Source organism: Mercenaria mercenaria, chromosome 3 (genome assembly GCF_021730395.1).
Source record: "Mercenaria mercenaria strain notata chromosome 3, MADL_Memer_1, whole genome shotgun sequence".
Taxonomy (NCBI): Eukaryota; Metazoa; Mollusca; class Bivalvia; order Venerida; family Veneridae; genus Mercenaria; species Mercenaria mercenaria.
The window spans coordinates 78,067,163-78,091,478 of record NC_069363.1 but is presented as its reverse complement, the minus strand read 5'-3'; the positions used below and the strand labels follow the sequence as shown (position 1 = coordinate 78,091,478).

General features: G+C 35.3%; 1 protein-coding gene across 2 annotated transcripts; it reads right to left on the bottom strand.

The window, feature by feature from the left end:
• Window positions 1-252: 252 nt before the first annotated feature.
• Window positions 253-15,696, bottom strand: LOC123523417 (fucolectin-like). 2 transcript variants are annotated; one of them, XM_045301099.2, is made up of 5 exons: window positions 15,310-15,653; window positions 11,823-11,950; window positions 3,673-3,903; window positions 1,080-1,271; window positions 253-374 (listed from the first exon to the last, which is right to left on the bottom strand). In XM_045301099.2, the coding sequence occupies exons 2-5, from the start codon at window positions 11,878-11,880 to the stop codon at window positions 367-369; spliced, it is 489 nt and encodes a 162-aa protein (XP_045157034.2). In that variant the 5' UTR covers window positions 11,881-11,950; window positions 15,310-15,653; the 3' UTR covers window positions 253-366. The 2 variants fall into 2 exon arrangements, with proteins under 2 accessions (XP_045157034.2, XP_053395944.1); XM_053539969.1 differs by lacking the exon at window positions 253-374 and having other exon boundaries at window positions 867-1,271; window positions 15,310-15,696.
• Window positions 15,697-24,316: the final 8,620 nt, after the last annotated feature.

Here is a 24,316-nt window from a genome sequence, read left to right as displayed (position 1 = left end):
GAAAGGGCGGATGGGGGTGAAGCACCGTTTTTCAACAGTATTTCAGTCATGAAACGGCGGGCAGTTAACCTAACCAGTGTAAATGGATTCTGAACCAGTACAGACCTGTTCTCAGTAAGTAACTGCCAACTTTTCCACATGAATCAGAGGTCGTGGACGAATGATTTCAGACACAATGTATTTAATTTTATTTTGTGTAATGACCAGAATAACACAAGAAATGGGAAAATAACGTCATAACAAGAGACTTAATAGTATTCAATGTTTTATTGAAAGCATAAATGTTTACATATACATAAACTGTAAATTTCATTTTCATAACCATGTATGGTCACCAATGTACATGTGTTTGTTCCATTAGGCAATTCATAACTCTGAAAATATACGTGTACCGAGATAATATAGCTATAACTATTTTGAAAACCAGATCCGCTACTTAAGCTAATATAACATTACACATTAAATATAAACATACTTATAACTTAACTAGTCTAAACATCAACTCAGTCACTTTTTGGTTTATTATGCAAGGTAACGCAGTACTAATCAGTAGCTTGCTAATATGCTTATTTCTGTTAAAACACGCTTATGCTAAAATGACGTCACGTTAACGTGCGATGATGTCAATGTATTTGTTGCGACCAAGATATTTTATCTACTGTTTTAGATTAAGGGCCTATTAGAATCGAAATAATGTATAGCAAAATCGTGTTTTACCTAAATTGATACACTCAAAGTCGGTTATACGTCGCGAGAATAATTCACTCGGTCTACGCCCTCGTGAAATTATTCCGCGGGTGTATTACCTCTTTTCGTGTATTAATAACGTTAAAACAATGTTTTTCTATACATTTTTCTCAAATATACGAGTTGCTTATGGTTAACCTACAGTATTACATGGTATATAGATCAATTATGATTATGGAGCTTCTAATGAATTAAGTAACTGCTACTGTTCTCCTTTACTGCAAAAATTAATTTTATCTGAAGGTCAATGAATGAGCTATAATCTATACAAAAATGGACAAATTACTGAGAAAATTTAAATTTATAAGAATCGATCTATCACCAATACTTACCTGCATTAACCTTAACTTCACAAAGGTGAAAAGCAGTGTTTGCAGTGTGTACAAGTTTAACATATCGCACTTCTTCATTCTGTTCGAGAAGGACATACTCGTACTCCTGGAGCGGGTCAGCCCAGTACTTCACTTGTCGCATGTTACTCAAAGAAGTACCGATCTTCACTGCAATCATTTTATTTCGGTCAACTAAAATATAATGACACGAATATAGTTAGTAGGCAAAACAAATTAAATAGCTGGCTTTTTCCATTCTGTCAAAATGACAAAGTTAAATAAACTCAGTACACACCAGTCCCATTTTTAAATGTCTGTAACTTATGTTTTCTTGACGAACGTTTTCAGTGCTGAATAAAAATCAGAAAAAAAGTGGATGACCTGTTTGTTTCAAGTTTAGTTTCAAGTTTATTTTTCACATCAAAGCATATAATATGCATGTGATGACATCATTGATACACATATTGAACCAGTATAAAGACAATGCTAAGTGTACGTACATCTAAAATAGAACTATATAATTGAGCCGTGCCATGAGAAAACCAACATAGTGGGTTTGCGACCAGCATGGATCCAGACCAGCCTGCGCATCCGCGCAGTCTGGTCAGGATCCATGCTGTTCGCTTTCAAAGCCTATTGCAATAGGAGAGATCGTGTTTGTATACAAATTCTATTTTTAGAACTGATAAGACAATGATCGGGTGGGCAGAAGCCGACCGTCCATGTTTTTTGTAAACAGCGATGTTTTTCTAACGGTCTAAACTTTCTTAAAACACAAATTACATAAATAATTTTTTGATCAATGGAAAGGTTATAAAACAAGCAATTTATTGATTACTTTTAATTGTTATTTCGAAATAAAATGGATTAATTATGAACGCTTAACTTACACTGTTTTTCTAAAGGTTGTGAAAATCACTACGCCGCTTTTAGAATTATATGTCATTTAAAACGGTTATTCATTGAAAAAAGATATTTGGATACAAAAATATGAAGATTGCTAGTATTTCAAATCTTTTTGAATTTTGAAATCCATAAATGAGCAAAAAAGTTATTAAAAATTAAAAATTCTGATTCAATACGCAAACGATGTTAAAATCATTTGTTTTGCCAACCACCAGATAAACAGATGTTAACGCGTGACGTCACGGCGATCTCTCCTATTAGAGAAACCGTTAGCGATCAGCATGGATCCTGACCAGACTGCGCGGATGCGCAGGCTGGTCTGGATCCATGCTGGTCGCAAACCCACTATGTTGGTTTTCTCATGGCACGGCTCATATATCATTAGATGTTACTGTTTCGAGAAGTTACACAAGCACATCCAAGTAAGAGATCAGTATATTTTATGGAGAATGTAATTATTTAAACTGAGACAAAATGATCTTACAAAATGTGAAAGGACAATATGTCAAACAAACACACTGTAAAATCAGTTCAAAAATGGGACCCCAAATAGGTAGTGGTGGTGCATAACCTAATTTTCCATAAAAATTTCTACAGTGCAAATATTTTGTGTTACTGTCTTTTTAAAGTTAAAACATCTGACACGTTAATAATTCAAAATAATGTCAAAAAATTAGCTTGAAATGTGCGGTTCACTTTAATCATGGTCAAATATCTCAAAAATAAGCACACGGACCTATGCATTTTATTTCATCACATTATAGGCCACATGTTTATTTACGACTGCGAGAAATTTCATTAGAATCTACATTGTAGGAAAATTTCTATTCGCGAAAATGTTATGAAAGTTGTGATTTTCCCATAGACTTTTATTATGAAAAATTGCGTGGGGTCCAAATTTTTCAAATCAGTCTAGCAAAAAAATCAAGCACACGACCCTATCCATTTTATTTCCTGAATTTTCTAAGTATCTTCTGAAGTTTTGAAAATTCAGAGTTTAATCAAGTTCTACACTGTAGAAAAAAATTCGATCCGAACATGCAGAACTACCTTAACCCTTACCCTATATTTCTATAATGGACTGGTCCATCTTTCAATTTGGACAGAACCACTTATTATTCAAAGGGTTTTTCACTGAAAATTTACTGACTGAATAGCGAACAGTGCAGACCATGATCAGACTGCACGGATGTGCAGGCTGATCTTGGTCTGCACTGGTCGCAAAGGCAGAATCATCTGCCGCCAGCAGGCTAAGGGTTAAACATGCTAGTTGGTTTGGATGTATTCTCAGACAGTTTTACTTGCAAATGCTTTACATTTTCGTAGAAAATTATGGCAATGGACCTTTTTGTTTAGTGTATATGTTAATACATTCAAAATAAACTAACGGACCGCCTTGATAGTCTAGTGGTACATCATCTCCTTTGAGTGTCATGGGTTCGACCCTTTGCCGCGTCGTACCAAATACAAAAACGGTACCTCTAGCTTCATTGCTTGGCGCCCAGCATTAAAAGAGAAACTGACCTCCCCTCTAATGTCCGCTCATTTTGAAGGATTCCATAAGGAATAAGGTGTCCAGAGTGGTTATTGTAAGTTTGTGGAACTTGTTTCACAAATGTACAAAAATAAATTAGTATAAACTAAACTAACGAACTGCATCGTTTTACCAAAGAAAACTTAGGATTACCACAACAATCTCGTCTGCTATACACTTCTATTCGCTGAACCGTTGTGTAGGTTTGGCCCAAGTCGACGTACCACCAGTTAGTCGGGTTAAAGTTAGTATGGAAGCATGAGCTGTTTTTCATGCTGGAATTAGTATTTCCGTCTACACCTTTTGAAGCCCTAAACCTGCCATAAACGCATCCGTATGTACTAGACATACGCGCTGTCTTGCCTCTAGCAACATTTACAACCTCTGAAATCGGTTAATTAAATGTGAAAAGAAAAACACACCGGAAACAGCATTTTAAAAAAAACAAGAACAACATATTTACTTCATCCCTAGAATAGTCGTTGCATACAAAACTGAAATCGGTAAATAACTAGACTACTGTTTCTAGCTTATAATAAATTTGGCCAGGTAAATCGCCGTCGAGACTGTTCGGCAGTTTTCGGTCTACTCCGTTATTTGCGGTCGGTGTCAAACAGGTTATCCCTTATTCGCCAATGTACCGTTATTGGACGGATTGTCGAAGACAATTCCGTCCAGTGGAACCACAATAATACATATACGAATTTCGGCTTAATCGATTTTTTGATAACCACCATATATTTCACACTCCGCCGAGAGAAAATAGTTCTCAAATGGCAGCACATAGAACAACAGAAATTACCACGCTTCAGTGCGCGCTTAATTGAATGCAGACGATTAGTGTAGTATAAACGCGAGCAGACGATGTGCACGCTGACCAATAAATGGGACAGTGTTCTTATCGCTGGATGACGGATTTTTCATTGAAGATTTTACATCAATGGAATTCACAAATGAATTAGCTGTACTAAAATTCAGAATTTAGGGGAAGTAAAAGCTCGGCTATTTGTTATTTTTAATCACCACAATGACGTGAAATAGAATAATAGAACGTTGATAGATGCTTTTGATAATCAAAAGAAGTTTCCAATGATTTATGATACTTGGAAATGTATTGAGAAAGGAATTTATTATATTGCCGAATATAGAATATTTCTTAGCTCTCGGTAAATCTGTAAAAGTTATTACTATTTTCAGAGCAAAAACAAAATATTTCATGCTCAAATGATTTGGGTATTACAGTCTATTTTAATTTGCAACACGGTAACCAGTTATATGTGTATTCCTCAAAAGTCTGATCGTCCATGCTATAATTAGTGACCTTAAAAAATGTGTTTCAGTTCTTTTCCCTATGTTATTATAGTTTGATGTATATTGGCCCAATAGTTATTACAAAATGTATGATTGTTTTGTAATTGTATATATGTGTCTACATGCACATCTGTGCAGTCTGATCATGGTAGTCTGCATTGTTCCTATTTAGTCTTTAAATTCACAATGAACATAGAAATTTGGCAAGGAAATGGTTAAACTGTTGTAAAAAACAACAACCGAAAAAGACATTTACTAGTTTAACAGTCCCAACAGAAAAGGGATATTGCTGATCTCGGACATGACAATGAGTCAATACATTTCAAAGACAATCCGTCCTCCAGTATTTACAATGCTTTGATATTATTTTTTTGGATCATATCGAGGGCTTGGTGCAAAACTATTGTAAGTGTATATAAATAAAGAACAAGATACAATAGTTTTGCGCCAAGCCCTCGATATGGATTACACAAATTTAAAAAAAAAACTAATTTACAGTGCTTGTATGATAACTGAGAGCGGTTATTAACAAAACAATCGGAACCTTATGTTAATCATTAATTATTGGTGGATTAAAGAGAATACCTTTATAACGGTATTCTTAACAAACACATTACTATGACAACGGAATAATCACTTTACAAAAATAATTTCTACGATCAGATAGGAGCTCGCTATTATAATGCTTTATTAATGAAATAAAGGTTTTAGGTAGTTTTGTGTGAAATCAAATAACTACGGTCTTCCGTCTGAACCATCATTTCTAAACCCCATACCTCCAAAGACAAAATCACGAAACTACGATGACAGTCTAAAACACGATGGTGAAAACTTGAAATAACGATGGTGTTAGTCGAAATCACGAAACCACGATGATGAAAACGCGATATCATTTCGTGTTTTCATCATCCTGATTTCGTGCTTTCATCATCGTGCTTTCGACTTTCACTGTCGTACTTTCAACTTTCGACTTTGGAAATATGGGGTTCAGGCTAGAGTTTAAATGCTTTTGTGTTTAAATTAACATTTTGAAAATTTGAATGTCGATATTTAGGGGAAGCTTGGAATGGATATTTGGCAAGTTATGAAGTTGAATTTCTATCTTCGAGCTGGCATAGTTTGAAATTTAAGACAGTGTCACGGCTAACGACTTGATAATAAATGTGCAACCACAGTTATTTACAAAAAGCTGAGTTTTAACCAGATATTAAATTTACAGCCTGTTCAGAGATTGAAAAATAAATATTGAGTCAACCTGAAAATCGTACTTCAAATTTTGAAAAAACAAGAAACAATGTAGTACTGAAACTGGGATTGCAAAGCTAAAATATCTATGATACTTTTTCCATAAATTTAGATAAAATGCAGGACTCCTTCTGTGCGCTATATAAAATATTTCACTCGTGCGAAAAATCGATGGGTCTAATTTTCCCATATGTACCATTTCCGCAAAAACAGTTTTCCTCAAGTTCATTTTAATTAAAAGAAGCAAAATTCCATTAATGTGAAACCGTTCCGGCATATCAGGAAGTATGTCCATCCGAAATTAAATAATTTTACAGTGAACCGATTAATTCATTGAATGCTGTTAAACAAACTCCTAGAAATATTGATTATAAATAACGAAATATTGCTGAAGGTTCAATTTGATTTTACAATGTCGTGAAAAGTTGGGTCACCGGAAATTTACGGAAATATCTGGCCATTTTTTAAGGTCGTCTGATCACGAAATCATAGCTTCGCGAAACTGTCCGTTGTCGCTTAATTTTTTTCTCAGTTTACAGTAGTTAACATGAAATAATCTTTTCCATGTACACAAGAGGGTCATGATGACCCTGGATTGCTCACCTGAGTAATATGAACTACATGTTTCAAATGTCAAACTGATGCTAAAATATTATGAAAGTAGGTCAGTAGGTCACATTCATGGTCACTGAAAGTCAGTTTTAAGATCAGTGTGCTAAACTGTACACGTCATCCAAATTTCAAGGATGTATCTTAAAAATCAAGAAAGTAGGTCAGTAGATCACATTCATGGTCACTGAAAGTCAGTTTTAAGATCAGTGTGCTAAACTGTACATGTCATCCAAATTTCAAGGCTGTATCTTAGAAAAAAAAAACAAGAAAGTAGGTCAGTAGGTGACATTCATGGTCACTGAAAGTAGTTTTAAGATCAGTGTGCTAAACTGTACATGTCATCCAAATTTCAAGGCTGTATCTTAATAAAAAACAAAATAGCATAGGTCCTGAAGTCCTTAAGATCGAGTCAACATGACTTATCAATTCAGCGTATCTTAAAACAAAAGTTCATATGTCGCTCAGTCGCTGAATTTATTTTTATTTTGTTGGATTTAACGTCGCACCGACACAATTATAAGTCATATGGCGACTCTCCAGCTTTGATAGTGGAGGAAGACCCCAGGTGCCCCTCCGTGCATTACTTCATCACGAGAGGGCACCTGGGTAGAACCACCGACCTTCCGTAAGCCAGCTGGATGGCTTCGTCACATGGAGAATTCAACGCCTCGAGTGAGGCTCAAACCCACATTGATGAGGGGCAAGTGATTTGAAGTCAGCGACTTTAACCACTCGGCCACGGAAGCCCCTTCATGATCACTGAATTCAAGTCAGTTTTAAGATCAGTGTGCAAAACTGTACATGTCATCCAAATTTCAAGGCTGTATCTTAAATAACAAGAAAGGAGGTCAGTAGGTCACATTCATGGTCACAGAAAGTCAGTTTTAAGATCGGTATGCAAAACTGTACATGTCATCCAAATTTCAAGGCTGTATCTTAAAAAACAAGAAAGTAGGTCAGTAAGTCATATTCATGGTACTAAAAGCCAGTTTAAAGATCGGTGTGCAAAACTGTACATGACATTCAAATTTCAAGGCTGTATCTTAAATAACAAGAAAGGAGGTCAGTAGGTCACATTCATGGTCACTTAAAGTCAGTTTTAAGATCGGTATGCAAAACTGTATATGTCATCCAAATTTCAAGGCTGTATCTTAAAAAAACAAGAAAGTAGGTCAGTAGGTCATATTCATGGTACTAAAAGCCAGTTTAAAGATCGGTGTGCAAAACTGTACATGACATTCAAATTTCAAGGCTGTATCTTAAAAAACAAGAAAGTAGGTCAGTAGGTCAAGGTCTCAGTCGGGTGACCCCTAATCACTTGGGGTCATCAGGTATTTATAATTAAACAGTCTAGGAAATATGATCTGATAATTTTTGAAGTTTTTTTTCCTATATACCTCATATAACAAGTGACCCCCGGGCGGGGCCTCTTTTTGACCCCAGGGGCTTAATTCGAATAATTTTGTTAGAGATCAACTAGGTAATGATACATACAAAATATCAAAGGCCTGGGCCTTGAATTTTCAGACAAGAAGATTTTTAAAGTTATTTTTAAGTCCATGTAAAACTTGGGACCCCAAGGCTAGGGCCAATTTACACCCCAGGGGCATAATTTGAACAGTTTTGATAGTAGATCACTAGGCTAAGCAACATACTAAATATCAAAAGCCAAGGTGTTGCAGTTTCAGGCTAGAAGATATTCAAAGTTATTTCCTATATAAGTCTATGTAAAACTTGGGACCACCTGGGTGGGGTCTCTTTTCAACTCGGGGGCATAATTTGAATATTCTTGGTAGAGAACAACTAGGCAATGCAACATACCAAATATCAAAAGCCTAAACCTTGCAGTTTCAGATAATCTTGAAGATTTTTAAAGTTTTTTCCTATAAAAGTCTATGTAAAACTAGGGATCCCCAGGGCAGGGCCTCTTTTCACCCCAGGGTTATTATTAAAACAATCTTGGTAGAGGTCCACAAGGCAATGCTACATACCAAATATCAATGTCTTACGTCTTGTGGTTTCAGACAAGAAGCTTTTTAAAGTTTTTTCCTATACAAGTCTATAGAAACAAGATGATGCTACATACATGTACTAAATATCAAAGCCCTAGGACCTGTGGTTTTGGATAGGAAGATTCTGAAAGTTTTTTCTTATATAAGTCTATATAAACCATGTGACCCCCAGGGCGGTGCCATATTTGACCATGGGGGATAACTTGAACAATCTTGGTAGAGGACCTCTAGATGATGCTACATACCAAATATCAAAGCCCTAGGACCTGTGGTTTTGGACAAGAGTTTTCCCTACATAAGTAAAATGTAAACCATGTGACCCCCAGGGCGGGGCAATATTTGACCCTAGAGTGATAATTTGAACAATCTTGGTAGAGGACCACTGGATGATGCTACATGCCAAATACAAAAGCCCTAGGACCTGTGGTTTTGGACAAAAAGATTTTTAAAGTTTTTCCTTTCAGTTGCCATGGCAACCAAAGTTCTGCGTGGATTTCAATTCTTTGGGCAATTCTGAAGGAGGCCACCCAGTGATCATTCTTGTAAAGTTTGGTGTAAATCGGCCCAGTGGTTTTGAAGAAGAAGATTGTTTTAGAAATTGTTGACACACGACGCACGACGGACATCGAGTGGTCACAAAAGCTCAGGTGAGCTAAAAAATTGTGGTAGTGGAATGAGTTCGGAGGGAGAAGGTGGGGAAAATGATACGTTACTAATAGACAATATAAGAAACACAGAAAAATTAAGGTTAAGAAAAAATGAAAATTTATATACAAAATGTATTTGTGTGTCTGGGAAGTGTGGAGGGGTTAATGTGTGGGCAAGAGCTTGAAGGAATTAGTAAAGGGATCACCAAATGAACATTGCTGTGCACATATTCTGAAACTGAGCTGGAGTTTCAGAGAAAATTTCAAAAGTTTCCATACAGCCATGTTGGGGAAACTAGCCCTGCTCCCTGGCGTCCATAATTTTCAGTATAAAAAGAAGTATTTGAAGAATTTTTAATGATGGTCTACATAAGAAAATCCCTGCGAAATAATTTTGAAATCTGCATGCTGGTCAGCAATTTCAGAGAAGACTTTCAAAGGTTTCCTTACTGCCATATAAGGAAAATAAGACAAGCCTCTGATGGCCATATCTTTTAAGGATTCGATGGATATCTGACGTTTTGAAATTTAAACATCTCCAAATCACAGAAAGAAAGTGTTCTTTAAATTGAAAATTGCGTAGCATATAAAACAAGAGAGTCATGATGATCCTGGATCCCTCTCCTGTATGTAATAATGAACATTCAAAATAATTCATCAGGACTGTAGTCTTAAGAAGACAAACGAAGAAAGTAAACTAAACGAAGTAGTAGGGTCAAGGTCACAGTCAAGTGACCCCTAATTACTTAGGGTCATCAGGAAAGTATAATCAAACAGTCTAGGAAATATGCTCTGATAATTTTTGAAGTTTTTTTTCCTATAATTATAACTCATATAAAAGTGACCCCCGGTGCGGGGCCTCTTTTCACCCCAGGGGCATAATTTGAGCAATCTTGTTAGAGAACCACTAGCCAATGCTACATACCAAATATCAAAGGCCTACGCCTTGAACTTTCAGACAAAAAGGTTTTTAATTGTTTTTCCTATATAAGTCTATGTAAAACTTGGGACCCCCAGGGTAGGGTTTTGGACAAGAATTTTTTTTAAGTTTTTCCTTTCGGTTGCCATGGAAACAAGAGTTCTGTGTGGAATTCAATTCTTTGAACAACTTTGGAAGGGGACCACCCATGGAACATTCAGGCCAAGTGACATCAACTTCAACCAAACCAGACGTGGACGGTGAGCGATCACAATAGCTCACCCCGAGCACATTGTGCTCAGTTGAGCTAACAATAACAATATTCTAAACAAGCTTTTCCTTTGATTTGACTGAGTGACCTAGTTTTTGACTCCATATTACCCAGTTTTGAACTTGTCATAGAAATCATCAGATAAACATACTGACCAAGATTCATGAAGATAGGGTCATAAATGTGGCCTCTGTGTTGTTAACAAGCTTTTCCTATGATTTGACCTGGTGACCTAGCTTTTAACCCCACATAACCCAGTTTCAAACTTGGCCTAGAGATCATCAAGGTAAACATTCTGTGCAAGTTTGTGTCAAATCAAAGCATAAATGAAACCTCTATATGGCTAAAAGGTTCAAAATAGAAATTTTGCCACTTTCAGGGGCAGTAACTCCGGAAAACATGATAGAACCTAGTCAGTTTTCGAAAGGAACCGAGATCTTATTGTGACTAAAGTTGTGTGTCCGTCTGGTTAATATCGAATGTAAAATGTCACTTTTATTGTGTTCACTAGGTAAAAAGTAACAAAATTTGACTTTTTCAGGGGTCAGTCAGGGGCCGTTACTCCAGGACCTATGATTGGATCTGACAGATTCATCATGAAATCTCAGATCTATTGTTGTTAAAAATATTTTGCAAGTTTGTATCAAATCAAACCATAAATGAAGTCTCTATATGGCTGTAAAAGCCCAAACAGCAATTTTTGCCCTTTAAGGGGCCATAACTCTAGAACCCATGATGGGATCGACAAAAACCGAGATATTATAACAGTACAAGTTGTGTGCAAGTTTGATTAAAATTGATTCCAAAATGTTGTCTCTATCGTGTTCACAAGCCAAAATAGCAAATTTTGGCCCTTTAAGGGGTCATAACTCTGCAACCCATCAGGGCATCTGGCCAGTGTTTAAAAAAAAAACGAGGTAATATACAAATACAAGTTGTGCGCAAGTTTGATTAAAATTGATTGTAAAATGTGGTCTCTATCGTGTTCACAAGAAATTATGGACGGACGACGGATGAAGGGCGATCACAAAAGCTCACCTTGAAAAAAAAAAGTAAAATGTCGAAAAAAAAATCTCTTGCACAATTTGTCACAGGAAAATACATTGTTTGCCATAAAACTGACTTTTCTTTTTTAAAGAAGACCCGAACAAAAACCACGTCCTGTAAATGACATATTTGCTCATGTCCGAGTAATCTGGTTCCCTGTCCTATAATGGTTCCCATCAAAACGACTGCAGGGGATCAGTCTATTTCTTACACAGTATGAATAACAGGAAAAATAGTACCTGCATATGTTGTTGCGATCACACCAATAATGACAAGTAGAACTGTGGATACATTCATTCTATCTTCTCTGGTCTCTCACGATGGTGACAAAATTAATCAGTCTCTTAAGTTTTAAGAAGATATTTAACTAAAAAAAAAAGAAAATCTATTGTAGTAAGACACTAATTGAAGAGCAGGCCAGTCTATAGTATTACGGTATGGCTTGCAGGTCTATAGTAAAAACAACGGGATATTAGAAATTGTTTTCATATTTTCTTGCGCCAAGGTTTGACTTTAGCCCAGAAATATTTTATGTTGAACTCTAGAGTGGCCAAAAGCACAAACTATGAACCGGCAATTTATAAAACAGGTCATGTAATAAATATTCTGGCAATAGGCATTCTCCGGCTCGCAATCGGCAAGCGCCTTGCTTATGATCAGGCGTCCGGTAATCAGTTTGTTTATGAACAATTAGACTGGCTCCCGAACCTATGTTTGTTCTTATTTACATATATATATGTTTTATTCATTAAGAGGGAAGTAACTCCAGCTGGTTGTTTCTACATTGACATTTTATTGCCCCTGGCTAAGCCATCAGATATAAAATGTGCTATTTTAGAGTCTTAAAATTTCCTTATAAAATGTTGGCAGTTTTTATATAAAACAAGAAATGTGGAAATTCTCCGAAAACCAGATTTTCAAATGCATCATGCCAACAGGTTCTTTAAAAAAAATGGCCATATTCTATTAAACATATATTTTTTATTATAACTATGACCATAGTTTTCTATTTTTAGTTACCCAATGGCATTAAAATTACCTTTCTGTCACAAAAAAATGGATGTCAGTGAGATTTAAACCGTCACCCTTCCATTCCAAAGCACAAAAAAAACACTATTTTTTATTTCAAATATGACCCCATTTTTCTATTTGTAGCTACATTGACCTTGACCCTGATCCGAGCGACCGCAAATACATTCCCAAACTTTTGTGTTTGATAAAAGCTATCTACAAATCAAGTATACTGACAATAAGTGTACCCAAACTAAAGATATTGAGTGGAAACCATTATTGTTTTAGTAACAGTGACCCAAAATATCATTCAAAGCTAATTTTTCAGATAAGCTTGCTGTACACAAAGTTTGGTGGCCGTAACTAAGTCCAAACTAAAACTATAAAGCAGAAACCACCTTTTTGATGATCACACTGAAAAAGAAATCTATTTTTTAGAGAAAAATCTATTTTTAGAGAAAAAACCTAATTTTTGTAACTGTGACCTTACCATGACCAAATAAAAAGAAAAAAAAAGAAAAAAAATTTGGATATCAGTAGGATTTGAACCGACGCCCTTCCGTCCCAATGACTAAAAATTAGCTTTTGGTCCAACGCTCTGGACCATTGCGCCACCGTGGAATTTTTTAAGTGTGAAGATTAAATAAGTTATCCTGACATTGAACTTGACCCCAATGACCCTATATACAATCTCAACCTTGGTTTTTCTATAAGCTATCTATAGGCCAAGTTCAATTTCAATACATCAATGAAAACTAAAATTATTGTGCGAAACCAATTTTTCTATTTTTAGCAACAGCGACCTTGACCTTGACTCAAATGACCCAAAATGTAATCCCAAGCTTCATCTCATTATCATCTATCTACAACTATCTAGTTTGGTGTCTATAGCTTGTTCCAAACTAAAGTTATTGTGCGGAAACCAAGTTTGACGCCTTCCCGCCCACCCGTCCGACAACATACCCCAATCTTATAACTGGTTTTCTACGAAAACCTGGTTTAAAAAAAAAACATGCAGGGAGCCAGGCTAATGAACGGTACAATCATCATATTTTATTTTACTAAGACGGAAGTTTACCCGACTAAACTAAAACACAAAACTGATAGTTTTTTTATTATAAAACGGAAGTGTGACAAATTTAATTCATAATATTCTATGGATTTAACACAGAGAGTCTAGCATAAATTCCGAGTAAAATGTAACCGTTACCCGGGTGAAATTCGTATTACTTCACAATAAATTGATTCAAATGTAGAACTAAATTACCGTAAATGTTCTCAACTATTGAAAATGATAAAGTGTAAAACCACTTTACATGGAGATAAATGCTAATATTGAATGTTCAAGAGCTAGTCCATAATATTATTTTAAACAAACATAAACAACAGTAATAGTGTAAAACATACTAGTATTTAAAAATTGCCATTTATCTCCATATAAAGTGCTTTTACACTTTATCATTTCTCATTTTTTGTGTTGAATATATGTGTTTCTCTATGTATAATATGTTCACATTATCTTATCTTATCTTATCTTATCTTATCTTATCTTATCTTATCTTATCTTATCATCTAAATTAACTTCTAATCTAATCTAATCTAATCTAATCTTATTTTAATCAATATTCCTAGACTTCTAATCTAATCTAATCTAGTATAGTCTAGTCTAATCTAATCTAATCTAATCTAATCAATGAATATTCCTAGACGCAATACTTGATTTTTATGTAACAAATAATATCTACTATGAAACAATAATATTTTAAGGATGATTTTAGTTAAGGTACTTCCGCCATCTTGAATTTAGAGTGACCTTCATTTGTGGTGTGAAAATATAGTGAACAAAAGCTGTTCCATAGCACAAAAACATCTCAGTTTGCAAGACCTGAACTAAAAGTAACTGTATAAAAAGTAATACAGAAATTTGGAAATAAACAAAGCAGATATTTTACCTGTATTTTTCCAAAATTTCGGTTAGATTCATAAATCCTTTCCAAACACTATTTTGGCATTTCTTTGATTTGAAAATAAATATTTTATAGCAATTTAGGTTGCATACGATACCAAAATTTTGCACCAAAAATGTTCACTCATTTTCTTCCAAAGCACTGTGGAGATCGGGTTCAGCGTAGCTTTCATGCTCGCAAGTTTACCTACAGATATATCTTTTCAACTTTTATCATAATATTTTTTGTGTCCTTGCATTTCGAAAGCCGTTTCGAGGATTCTGGTTTTTCACATGAATTTCTGATTTCAATTTGCGGAAGTACCTTAATAAGATATTTTTGCAGTTATGTGTAAGACATGTCAATCAACATGCTAAAAGAAGAGCATCTAACATTTCTCAATACTTTCTTTGTAAGTTCAGAACCGTGATAAATTTAGACGACTAATCACTCGAAGGCCTTGATTATTTGTAAATTTACGGACAAGAATTCCCTACTAAGTAAATAATGCTATACAAACATTCGTTTCATAATATCACTATTATTTGTCGAACACGACTGTTTAAAGTTCTGTCACTGGTTGTGGGTGTAGATGGGAATATCCGGCACTCAGGGTATGTGTTTAAATATTAACTCTATCGAGCTATGTTACCGAGGATTCAGCTACCATCGAGCCTGATATTTCCATCTGAACCTAAGAAGTAAAAGAATCTTATATAGATACCTAACTAACACCTTCTAGCAAAATAAAAGACAGCACGGTACTTACAATTCTGGAATATCCTGCATATGCAGTGGTGAATCAGATTCCGGCTTCGTAGGCGTAACGGCTTCCAAACTGTTTAGTCTATCCACCAACCGTTATGATGTTTAACTTTTAAATAGTCAGAACAGACGGCGATTCTTCGTTTGGTGCAATCAAGTCGCTTTCCTACTTCACATGAGAGATGGTACAATTTGACCACAAACTATTTACATACAAGAGCTATTCTAAACATAGCGCTCGACTGCGACACAAGCGGTGGATAAAATACATGCTTGTGGATAAAATACAGCTATGTAGTAAAATAATAGAAATTATGCGTGCGTGCGTGCGTGCGGTGGGAGGGAGGGGTTGTGCTTGGGAATACTAAGAAACAAGTAATGAGAACAGGGCTTAGGGCTGTTCGCATGAATGGGCGAAGTTAAGAAATAATTGACACAAATTTGAATAACGTAATTTTAGGTGTATCAATTGGTGGAGCGGACCTACTAAATAAAAAGCAATAATGAGATCAAATAGAAGACATTGAAAGAGAAAAGAGTAGAAATTATAAAAGGGGTTAAAAATAACTTAATGGTGGAGATGAGAGCGGTAGAAGTGAGCTTGGATGGGGAAGTTTTGACAATATAGTTTATACTAAATAATTTAAGGTCGATTGCGAAACTAGTTTTACAACATCGACGCCTTATTTGAGAGAAAAGACGTCAGTTTTCCTTATCAACGCTGAGCGCTACGCAAAACTGCTAATACGTCATGTATTTGATATGATGTGACCAGAAGGTGAAAACCATGACCACCTCGTTGCGGCGCACAGCCATCCCTAGACCAACAGTTGTCTTCCTTTTACTGATGTTGAATTATAACACAAACAGTAGGAAAGAAAAGGCACAATATTACAAAACTCTATCCAACACTATTTCCATATCTGAACCGAGCGACCTTGGCCTTTTGGGCACCCGACTGTACACAGAAAGATGTCTGTTTCTTTCCAAGATTAAAAGATTAATCGGTTTGATAATAATGGGACAAGTACATAAACAATAGTAAACCTGAGCCCAGTGACATTGACCTTTAGGTACCTGACCTTTAACAAAAAGGTAAATCCGTCTCTAAGAATATCTTTACACGATGTTTAATGATAATAGGGATATTGGTTAACAAAATATAGCGAACCACAACGCTTTAACGTTATAGCGACGTCAAGCACCTACACTGATGCCAACGCCAACCGCCGACACCTACGCCAACCGCCGACATCGGCACAAAAGTCAATCCTCCTCATTCTTCGAATAGTCGAGCTAAATGGAATGATGAGTAATAAATATCTGATTTTACGTTATGTGCATTCTATTCACATTTTGAGGTAACAGGATTAAAAGAAAGATAGTAATAAGCCACACGCAGTAACAAGATTTTAGTATAATGAGAGAGAGATATGTACTTGGAAACATTTGGTAATTAATCAAAAGATGGAAAATATCTATTGTGTTTCATCTGTGTCTTCAGACGATGATATAAACTGATAAAAGTACCTAAGACATCTAGCGAAACAAAGCAGAACAGCAGATGCTTGAAAATGCTTATGTCCTTGTCTGGGTTCTTACGGCTTGAACCACCATTATATCTCTATTTACTGAAGTGCGCATGCGTGACAATGGAGTGCGGGAAAGTGAAATACGTTTGAGGCCCGTCGCCATGTTTAATTAATATGAAAATGAAAATGGCAGATGAATGAATGTACTGGAAATGTATACAGATATCGGAAATATGGGATGACAGACAATTAACATAGACAACACAGAAGGAAAATACATAAATTATACAATAGACAGATACAAAAATAAAGTGGGTATCTGACCCTGCGACACTTACCTGGAAAACCAATCATTGCAAAATTTCTAAACTATCAACATTTCAAAATCAGTCTGTCAGTTTCATTTTCTAAATTAGTGCTAGCTAAATTATTAGTGCTAAATAAGTATTAACTAAATAGTATGATTTTTCTTCTTCTTCCCGAAACACAGGAACAGTCGATCTGAACGATCCGAAAAATTATCTTAGTCAGTTGATCTTTGTCGGATCGCGATTAAATGTATTGAAATCCTACCATAGGCACATTAAAATACAAGTAAAACACAGTTAAGCAGTTGTTACTATGGTTAAGGCATATAAAGAGCACATGAAATAACTAAGCACCCATGACAATGCTGAACATAAGCATAAGCATAAGCTTAGAAAGCACTTAGCACATGGCAGGGGCCTCCGTGGCCGAGTGGTTACGGTCGCTGACTTCAAATCACTTGCCTTCATCGATGTGGGTTTAAGCCTCGCTCGGGACTTTGAATTTTCTAATGTGAGAAGATCCAGTGCTTGCGGAAGGTCGATGGTTCATACCCAGGACCGCTCGTGATGAAATTTAATGCAACGGAGGGCACCTAGGGTCCTTCTCACAATCAAGCTGAAAAGTCGCCATATGACCTTGTATGTGTCGATGCGACGTTAAACCCAACCAAAAAAAAAAAGCACATGGCAACAAAGGTGTAGAACTAAGCTGCAGAAAAAGCAAAAGCAAATAAAAAAAAAACAAAGGTAACACATTTGTATTAATTGGTTTTGAAAAAGATGGACTCTTCACAATTACGCATGTTTTTTTTTACGGTTAAACATATCAAAAAGGAATTTTTGGTTCACTCTACCTCTAAGACCTGTCTTACAATTTTAGGCAGCTTGGTACACCATGCATTAATAGAATCATGCCTATATCTTTCATAACTTTTATGTACACTTAAAGTGACGTACAACAAGTACTATGGTCAGACTTGACAACAATTCTTGAGGTAGGTTTAGATTTAGACAGAATGGGATTTTTCCAAGTAATCGGTAATACTCTGAACACGGTGAGGATGCGTACACCGGATAGTGCCATTTTGTGATAAAGTATTTTCCGAAAAAGTGATTGACTTCTGTCAACAAGGTAAATAAAAATCTAATTTACTACTCTATTTAACTACTATAATAAAAGGGGATTTTATTTTTAGAAACCAGCTACTGTGTATATGCTCTCACAAGCGTAAAATGAGTCAATCTTATAAAGAAACGCTAAAATTTGTGCTAAACTTCATCATAAATGCAGGCCGGGGACACATATTTTTATCACAATACAATAAGTGACAATATCGGGAAAAATTCTGAATCGTTCGATTTATTTAGTTACATACAAAGAAAACATGTGCAAAATTTCAGCTTTTTAAATGTTCAAATGACGGAGAAATCGGTCATAAATGAGCGTCGATGGTGTACTGTGTATTGCAAATATATGTACTGTGTATTGACTTGTATCACATTTTACTGTACTGTGTAATGTTCACATTATCACAGAGTTTATAGAATAAATCTTACAAAATGTACATTATCATTTCCTTTTCAAAGGAGAAACAGAAATTTCTTTAACCCTGAAGATACGTGATGTTTTACATAAATATTTTTAACGTTTACTCTGCTGTAATTTATGTAATAAGCCCTAAATGGTAACTCACAGTCACATAGTGCAACAGTGGGCAATAATTTTTGTTATGCCTACCAGTTGTAAAGGTATACTCTATTCTTACGCTATGTGTTGTTGAGCATTGTTTAAATTGATATTACATTGAATTATCTCAAAACAGTTAAAGGTAACTTTTTTAATTTGGCATTGGTATGTCACTAAAGTCTTACTCTCAATACCTTGCAGAAAGCCGGGCCCTACTAATAAATGTTGTATTGTGATTTTTTTTTCGTTGCAGATTCAGCTTGCTTATGTATGTTTATAGCTCGACGAACGAGTTTAAGCCGTCATTGTATGTCATTTTGTTGAACACCACCCAAATGACGAAAATAATATGGTACGCTCACCACCAAAACGGCGAAAAAGTAAATTACAAGATAAGACCAGAAATATGCAGAAAAAACGACAGAAAAATACTGTTGATTTAGACAATATTTAAATACAAGTTTCAAAAAGGAGCCCGTTTACAAAAGGGACCAATATCCAGCAGAAAGAAACCCTTCAAAAAGGTTGTAAAGACAAATTTGATTTGGGCAAATTGTGAGGGGCCTGTTCACGGACGGCAGTAGAAATGCATGCTACCTACCACGCCCTCTAGCAGAAATCAACATTTACACATACTACCAGTACCAAAATATAATTTAGAGACACCCACACGGCGATGTACATGGAACCTTCAATGATACACAGAGTGCTATTCCATGGATAGACGAGGTTTTAGGAGAGTATACATTGTTACACAGTCTTTGAAAGAATGTGGCAAAATAGATGGATGATTACATGGCCTTTAAATAGTCTGTTTGCGAAGGAAAGTTTCCTTTAAATGATGTAGATTTCTGTATATCTTGACGTCGCAAGATGTTTTCCGTCGACAACTTGGTTGGTATGAGGTATAGTGAAGAATGCAAGTTGTTTTGAAGAACAGGCTTAAAACTCTCCAGAGGATTTTACAGTTATACATTTGCTGGTATAACAGAGACCACATTTCTGACGCTCAATCAAGAGGAAAGAGAAAAGTGAGACAGGCGAATACTTATTGACATTAAAAGAAGCAGCTAGTTACTGCATAAATGTGATGAGAGTACATACTCCCACATAAAAGACTGGACATTGATACAGAAATAGGTTCTGATGTGACAGATTTATTTTACCAAACATTATTTGACAAGCAATATTTTAAAAGCCATGTCTTACTTTGATAAAGAACAAATATTCATGTTCATTGAAATATCTATTAATCAAACTTGAAACGTAGACACAAATTCATAGAATAACAAATATCATAAACATTTTACATTCAACAGTATGAATACATGCAAAAATTCGAAATGATCTTCAAGTAAGTTCTTGATCATTTGTTATTGTTCAAAGTTGACCTTGACAAGAAATATACTCTTTTGACCAACAGGGAAGTTGATCACATACAAATTAATAACGAACTGTTTGCACAGAAATAGCATAATTTATATCTTGTAAATGAAGTGTGCAAAACATATTTCAGGAATAACACATGGCACTGTTTCCTCCTACTTTTAAAATAAATTGCTCAGTGCATATGACACCTATTTTGTTTCGTATGAAGCAGGTGGTGAGCTGATTACCTTTCAGAACAATACATATAAAGCAATAAAAATAGCTTTGACTTTATTATTTAAGAACTTTTCAAGTGAAAACAAGTTCCAAGGTACTATGTCAAATGAGTCTAAGGTTATTGAAGAGAAACCACTTTAAAAGTTCAAAGCCCCTATGATCTTGACCTTTGAACAATTGATACCAAAATCAATAATGGGCCATCTATTGACCAAGGTTTATGTCTCTTTGAAGTTTAAAGGCAACAGGATTACATATTTTCATGTTTACTCTTCTTATAAGTGGAAACCTTTTCCACGCTTATCATCATCATATTCTGTGTTACATTATTATCAAACTTCACGGGTGTACTTGTGGTTGAGCCTGTATTCGGCAATGGTTAGTCTTTAGACAGTTTTCTCGGAGTGACTATTGGCATGCCGCTGTAATTGTAAGTTGTAATTTCAGTGTTCAAACAGGTGCTTGTTATTTTCGCTGTGAAATCTAATGTCATCTGCAAACAAAAAAAAGACATTCCATCATTTGGGCCAATGCAATTACATGACTTGTCTGTCTAATGGCCATCAATGCTGAAAATATGTACGATTTTCAATATCAGTACTCGAAACTGCAATACACAGTACAAATATTACTTTGAAAACGCGATACACAGTACACCATCGACGCTCATTTGTCATCGATTTCTCCGTCATTTGAACATTGACAAAGTTGAAATTTTGAACATTTTTTTCTTTGTATATAACTAAATAAATCGTACGATTCAGATTTTCCCCACAATGCAAAAAGGCGATGGTATCGGGACAAATGTGTTCACGACATGCATTTATCAAATGATAAACTTGTCATTTTATCACAAATTTTAGCGTTTCTACTTAAGATTGACTCATTTTACGCTTGTAAGAGCATATACACAGTATCTGGTTATTAAAAGTAATGGTCTTTTCTTCTATAGTAATATTATACAATAGTAAATCGGGATTTTACTTACCTTGTTGACGAAAAATAATCACGTTTTCGGAAAATACCTTATCAATAAATGGCAATATCCGGTGTACGCATCCTCACCGTGTTGAACTAACTTTTCCATTCGTGACTTTTTACGGGTATTATAAGTACATTTAGTATGTTTCAGAAACAATGTTATGTTATGACCCTTGCTCAAGTCCCTATATGTTGAGAACCCACAAGTACTTTAGTCATATTTTATTGTAATCATCACACAAGACATTATGATAATGTACATCAAGAAAATATTATACAGATACATATGTAGATATATATACAACAGCAAACTATCATTATACAAGACATATATATTACTACTGTACATTAGGAAGTATTCAGTAACTTTGCGAATGTGTGATAATACAAAAGGGTTGGACCACAAGTTTTGCCAACATTAGAAATCGGTCCGTCCCTGGCTGTCAAATTAATGTTAGATTAAACTAAATGGCGGATTTTTGTTTGGTCTAGAATGGAAAAAATATATATGCTTAACAAAATATAATTTTAAGATATAAACTTACTTATACAGAAGAAGAGTTAAGGCAGTAAATTAAATAGAAGAAAAGCAGGGAAAAAAACAATCGAAAAGGAAAAAAAAAAACAACAATAAAACTAACACAGACAAGCGTAAAATCAATCAGTGCACCTCATCGCATCCGCTGCAGAATTCCCACACCCAGCCCAACCCAGAGCCCTCCAAACAGATATATAGTCAAAAGATCAGGAGGCAGTGCTAGAGAAACGATGTGTATTTTTTATATAAGTTTGTACTTCTAAAAACAAAGATTTGTTCTCCTCAATAGTAAGTGAATCAATTCCGTGAAGCAATTTGTGAGTACTAAGAGGATGAAATCTTCGAGTATTGATAAATAACAATCGACGAGCATCGGCATAATGGCTACATTTAAAAAAGAAATGTTCCGCATCTTCAATACCATGTCCACAAGAGCAATCGGGATAGTCTCGTAAATGGTTATAAAATAAATCATTGTTTAAGTTGCTGCATCGGTTTCTAATACGAGTTTGAACTACATTATAGAATCGTTCTCCTATTAGATAAAAAGACGGAACAATTGGAGATTTAAATTTACTCTTCAATTTGCTCTTAAAAGATGTAAGTGTGTTAGCATTGCGTGTCGGGAGGTCAAGGTTATTCCATAGTTTTACTGAATCGGGTATAACTGATTTTGAGTAAATTTCGAGACGTCTAGGCAATGTTACAAAATTAGTGTTGTTTCTAAGTTCATAGTTGTTAGAATTGTGAATTGTTGGAGGAAAAATGTCTATAAGGTAATCTGGAAGCAGTCCGTTATTTCCTTTATAAGCTAATATTAATTTCTGCATAATTCTACGGTCTGCAAGAGAAACCCAGCCAACTTCAGTTAATAAATTTTGAAAGGAAACGGAACGAGTCAAACCAGTAACAATGCGAGCTGCTTCATATTGAAGTTTTTCTATAGTGTCCTTTTCATATTGAGTACAGCTATCCCATACAACTGAAGCATACTCGAGTAGAGGTCTTAGATACGATAAATAAATGTTGTTAAGAGTAGACCTTTTAACTTTGAATTTTAACATTCTCATCGAGCCGAGTACTTTTGAAGCTGAGGAAGTGATATTGTTTATATGGGTGTGCTAAGAGCCATCATGACTTATTGTAAGACCTAGATGTTTGTGATCGTCAACGAAGTTTAGAGGGGTATTATCAAAGGTTAACGAAGGTTGAGCTATATCTCTAAAGGAGAAAAACATGACTTCAGTTTTAGAAGGATTGAATTTTACAAGCCATTGATTTGCCCAACTGGAAATTTTTTCTAGATCTGAATTTAAAACAGTTTCTATATAAACGGAGTCTGGTGAAGATATAGCAAGTGAGCTATCGTCAGCGAATAGTCTAGCGGTACTTATAACAGAATCAGCAATATCATTTACGTATACAAGAAATAAAAGAGGGCCCAAGACCGATCCTTGAGGTACGCCTGCAGTTAATAACTTACTATTTGAAAACGATTGCCCTACAAATACTTTTTGCGATCTATTTTCCAGGTAATCTGTTATCCAATTGACCAAGTTTCCTGAAATACCATACTGCTTCAGTTTAAATATAAGGCCTTTATGCCAAACTCGGTCGAAAGCTTTCGATATATCACAGAAAACCATACAGGTTGCTTTCTTCTCGTCTAAAGATGTACAGATCTGGTTATATATATCTACAAGTTGGTATACAGTGGAGTGTCCAGGAAGAAATCCTGACTGATTTTTATATATAAGATTTCTGGTGTTTAGGTGATTGTACAGATACTTAAAAATCACTCGTTCCATTACTTTACCTACGCAACTGATCAAAGAAATTGGTCTGTAGTTAGATGGTAAAGATTTTTCTCCTTTCTTATAAAGCGGCATTACATTAGCAATTTTCCATGAAGACGGGTATCTATTTACGATAAGAGATCTATTGAATAAAGTACAAAGTGGCTTAGCTATGGTTTTCGAACATCCCTTTAACATTTTATGACTAATACCATCAGGCCCATAGGCTTTGTTGACAACTAAGTTTTCTAAAACGTCAATTACGTCTTGCTCAGAAATAGTAAAGTGGGAAAGAGTTGTATTAGACTTTGCAACAAACTCAGGTAGAACAGAATTGGAATCGTCGAGAGTTGATACGAAGTAATCGTTCAAAAATGTAGCTTTATCTACGTCAGAAATAGCAGTGTCATGATTTTCGTTTTCAAGGGGTGGAATTTCTTCTTCGGCTTTAGAATTTTCTTTGACTAGCATTTTTACTGTTTTCCAATACTGTTTAGGATTTGTAGAACTTAAATCATTCATGGAAAATTCAAGAGTATTATAAAATTGTCCGCGTAGGTGTTT

Coding starts and splice junctions, on each gene's coding strand:
- LOC123523417 (XM_053539969.1), bottom strand. CDS start 11,880: ATGAATGTATCCACAGTTCTACTTGTCATTATTGGTGTGATCGCAACA. Junction 3,904..11,822: donor GATCGCAACAACATATGCAG/GTACTATTTTTC, acceptor AACCGATTTCAG/AGGTTGTAAATGTTGCTAGA. Junction 1,272..3,672: donor TAGCAGACGAGATTGTTGTG/GTAATCCTAAGT, acceptor ATTATATTTTAG/TTGACCGAAATAAAATGATT.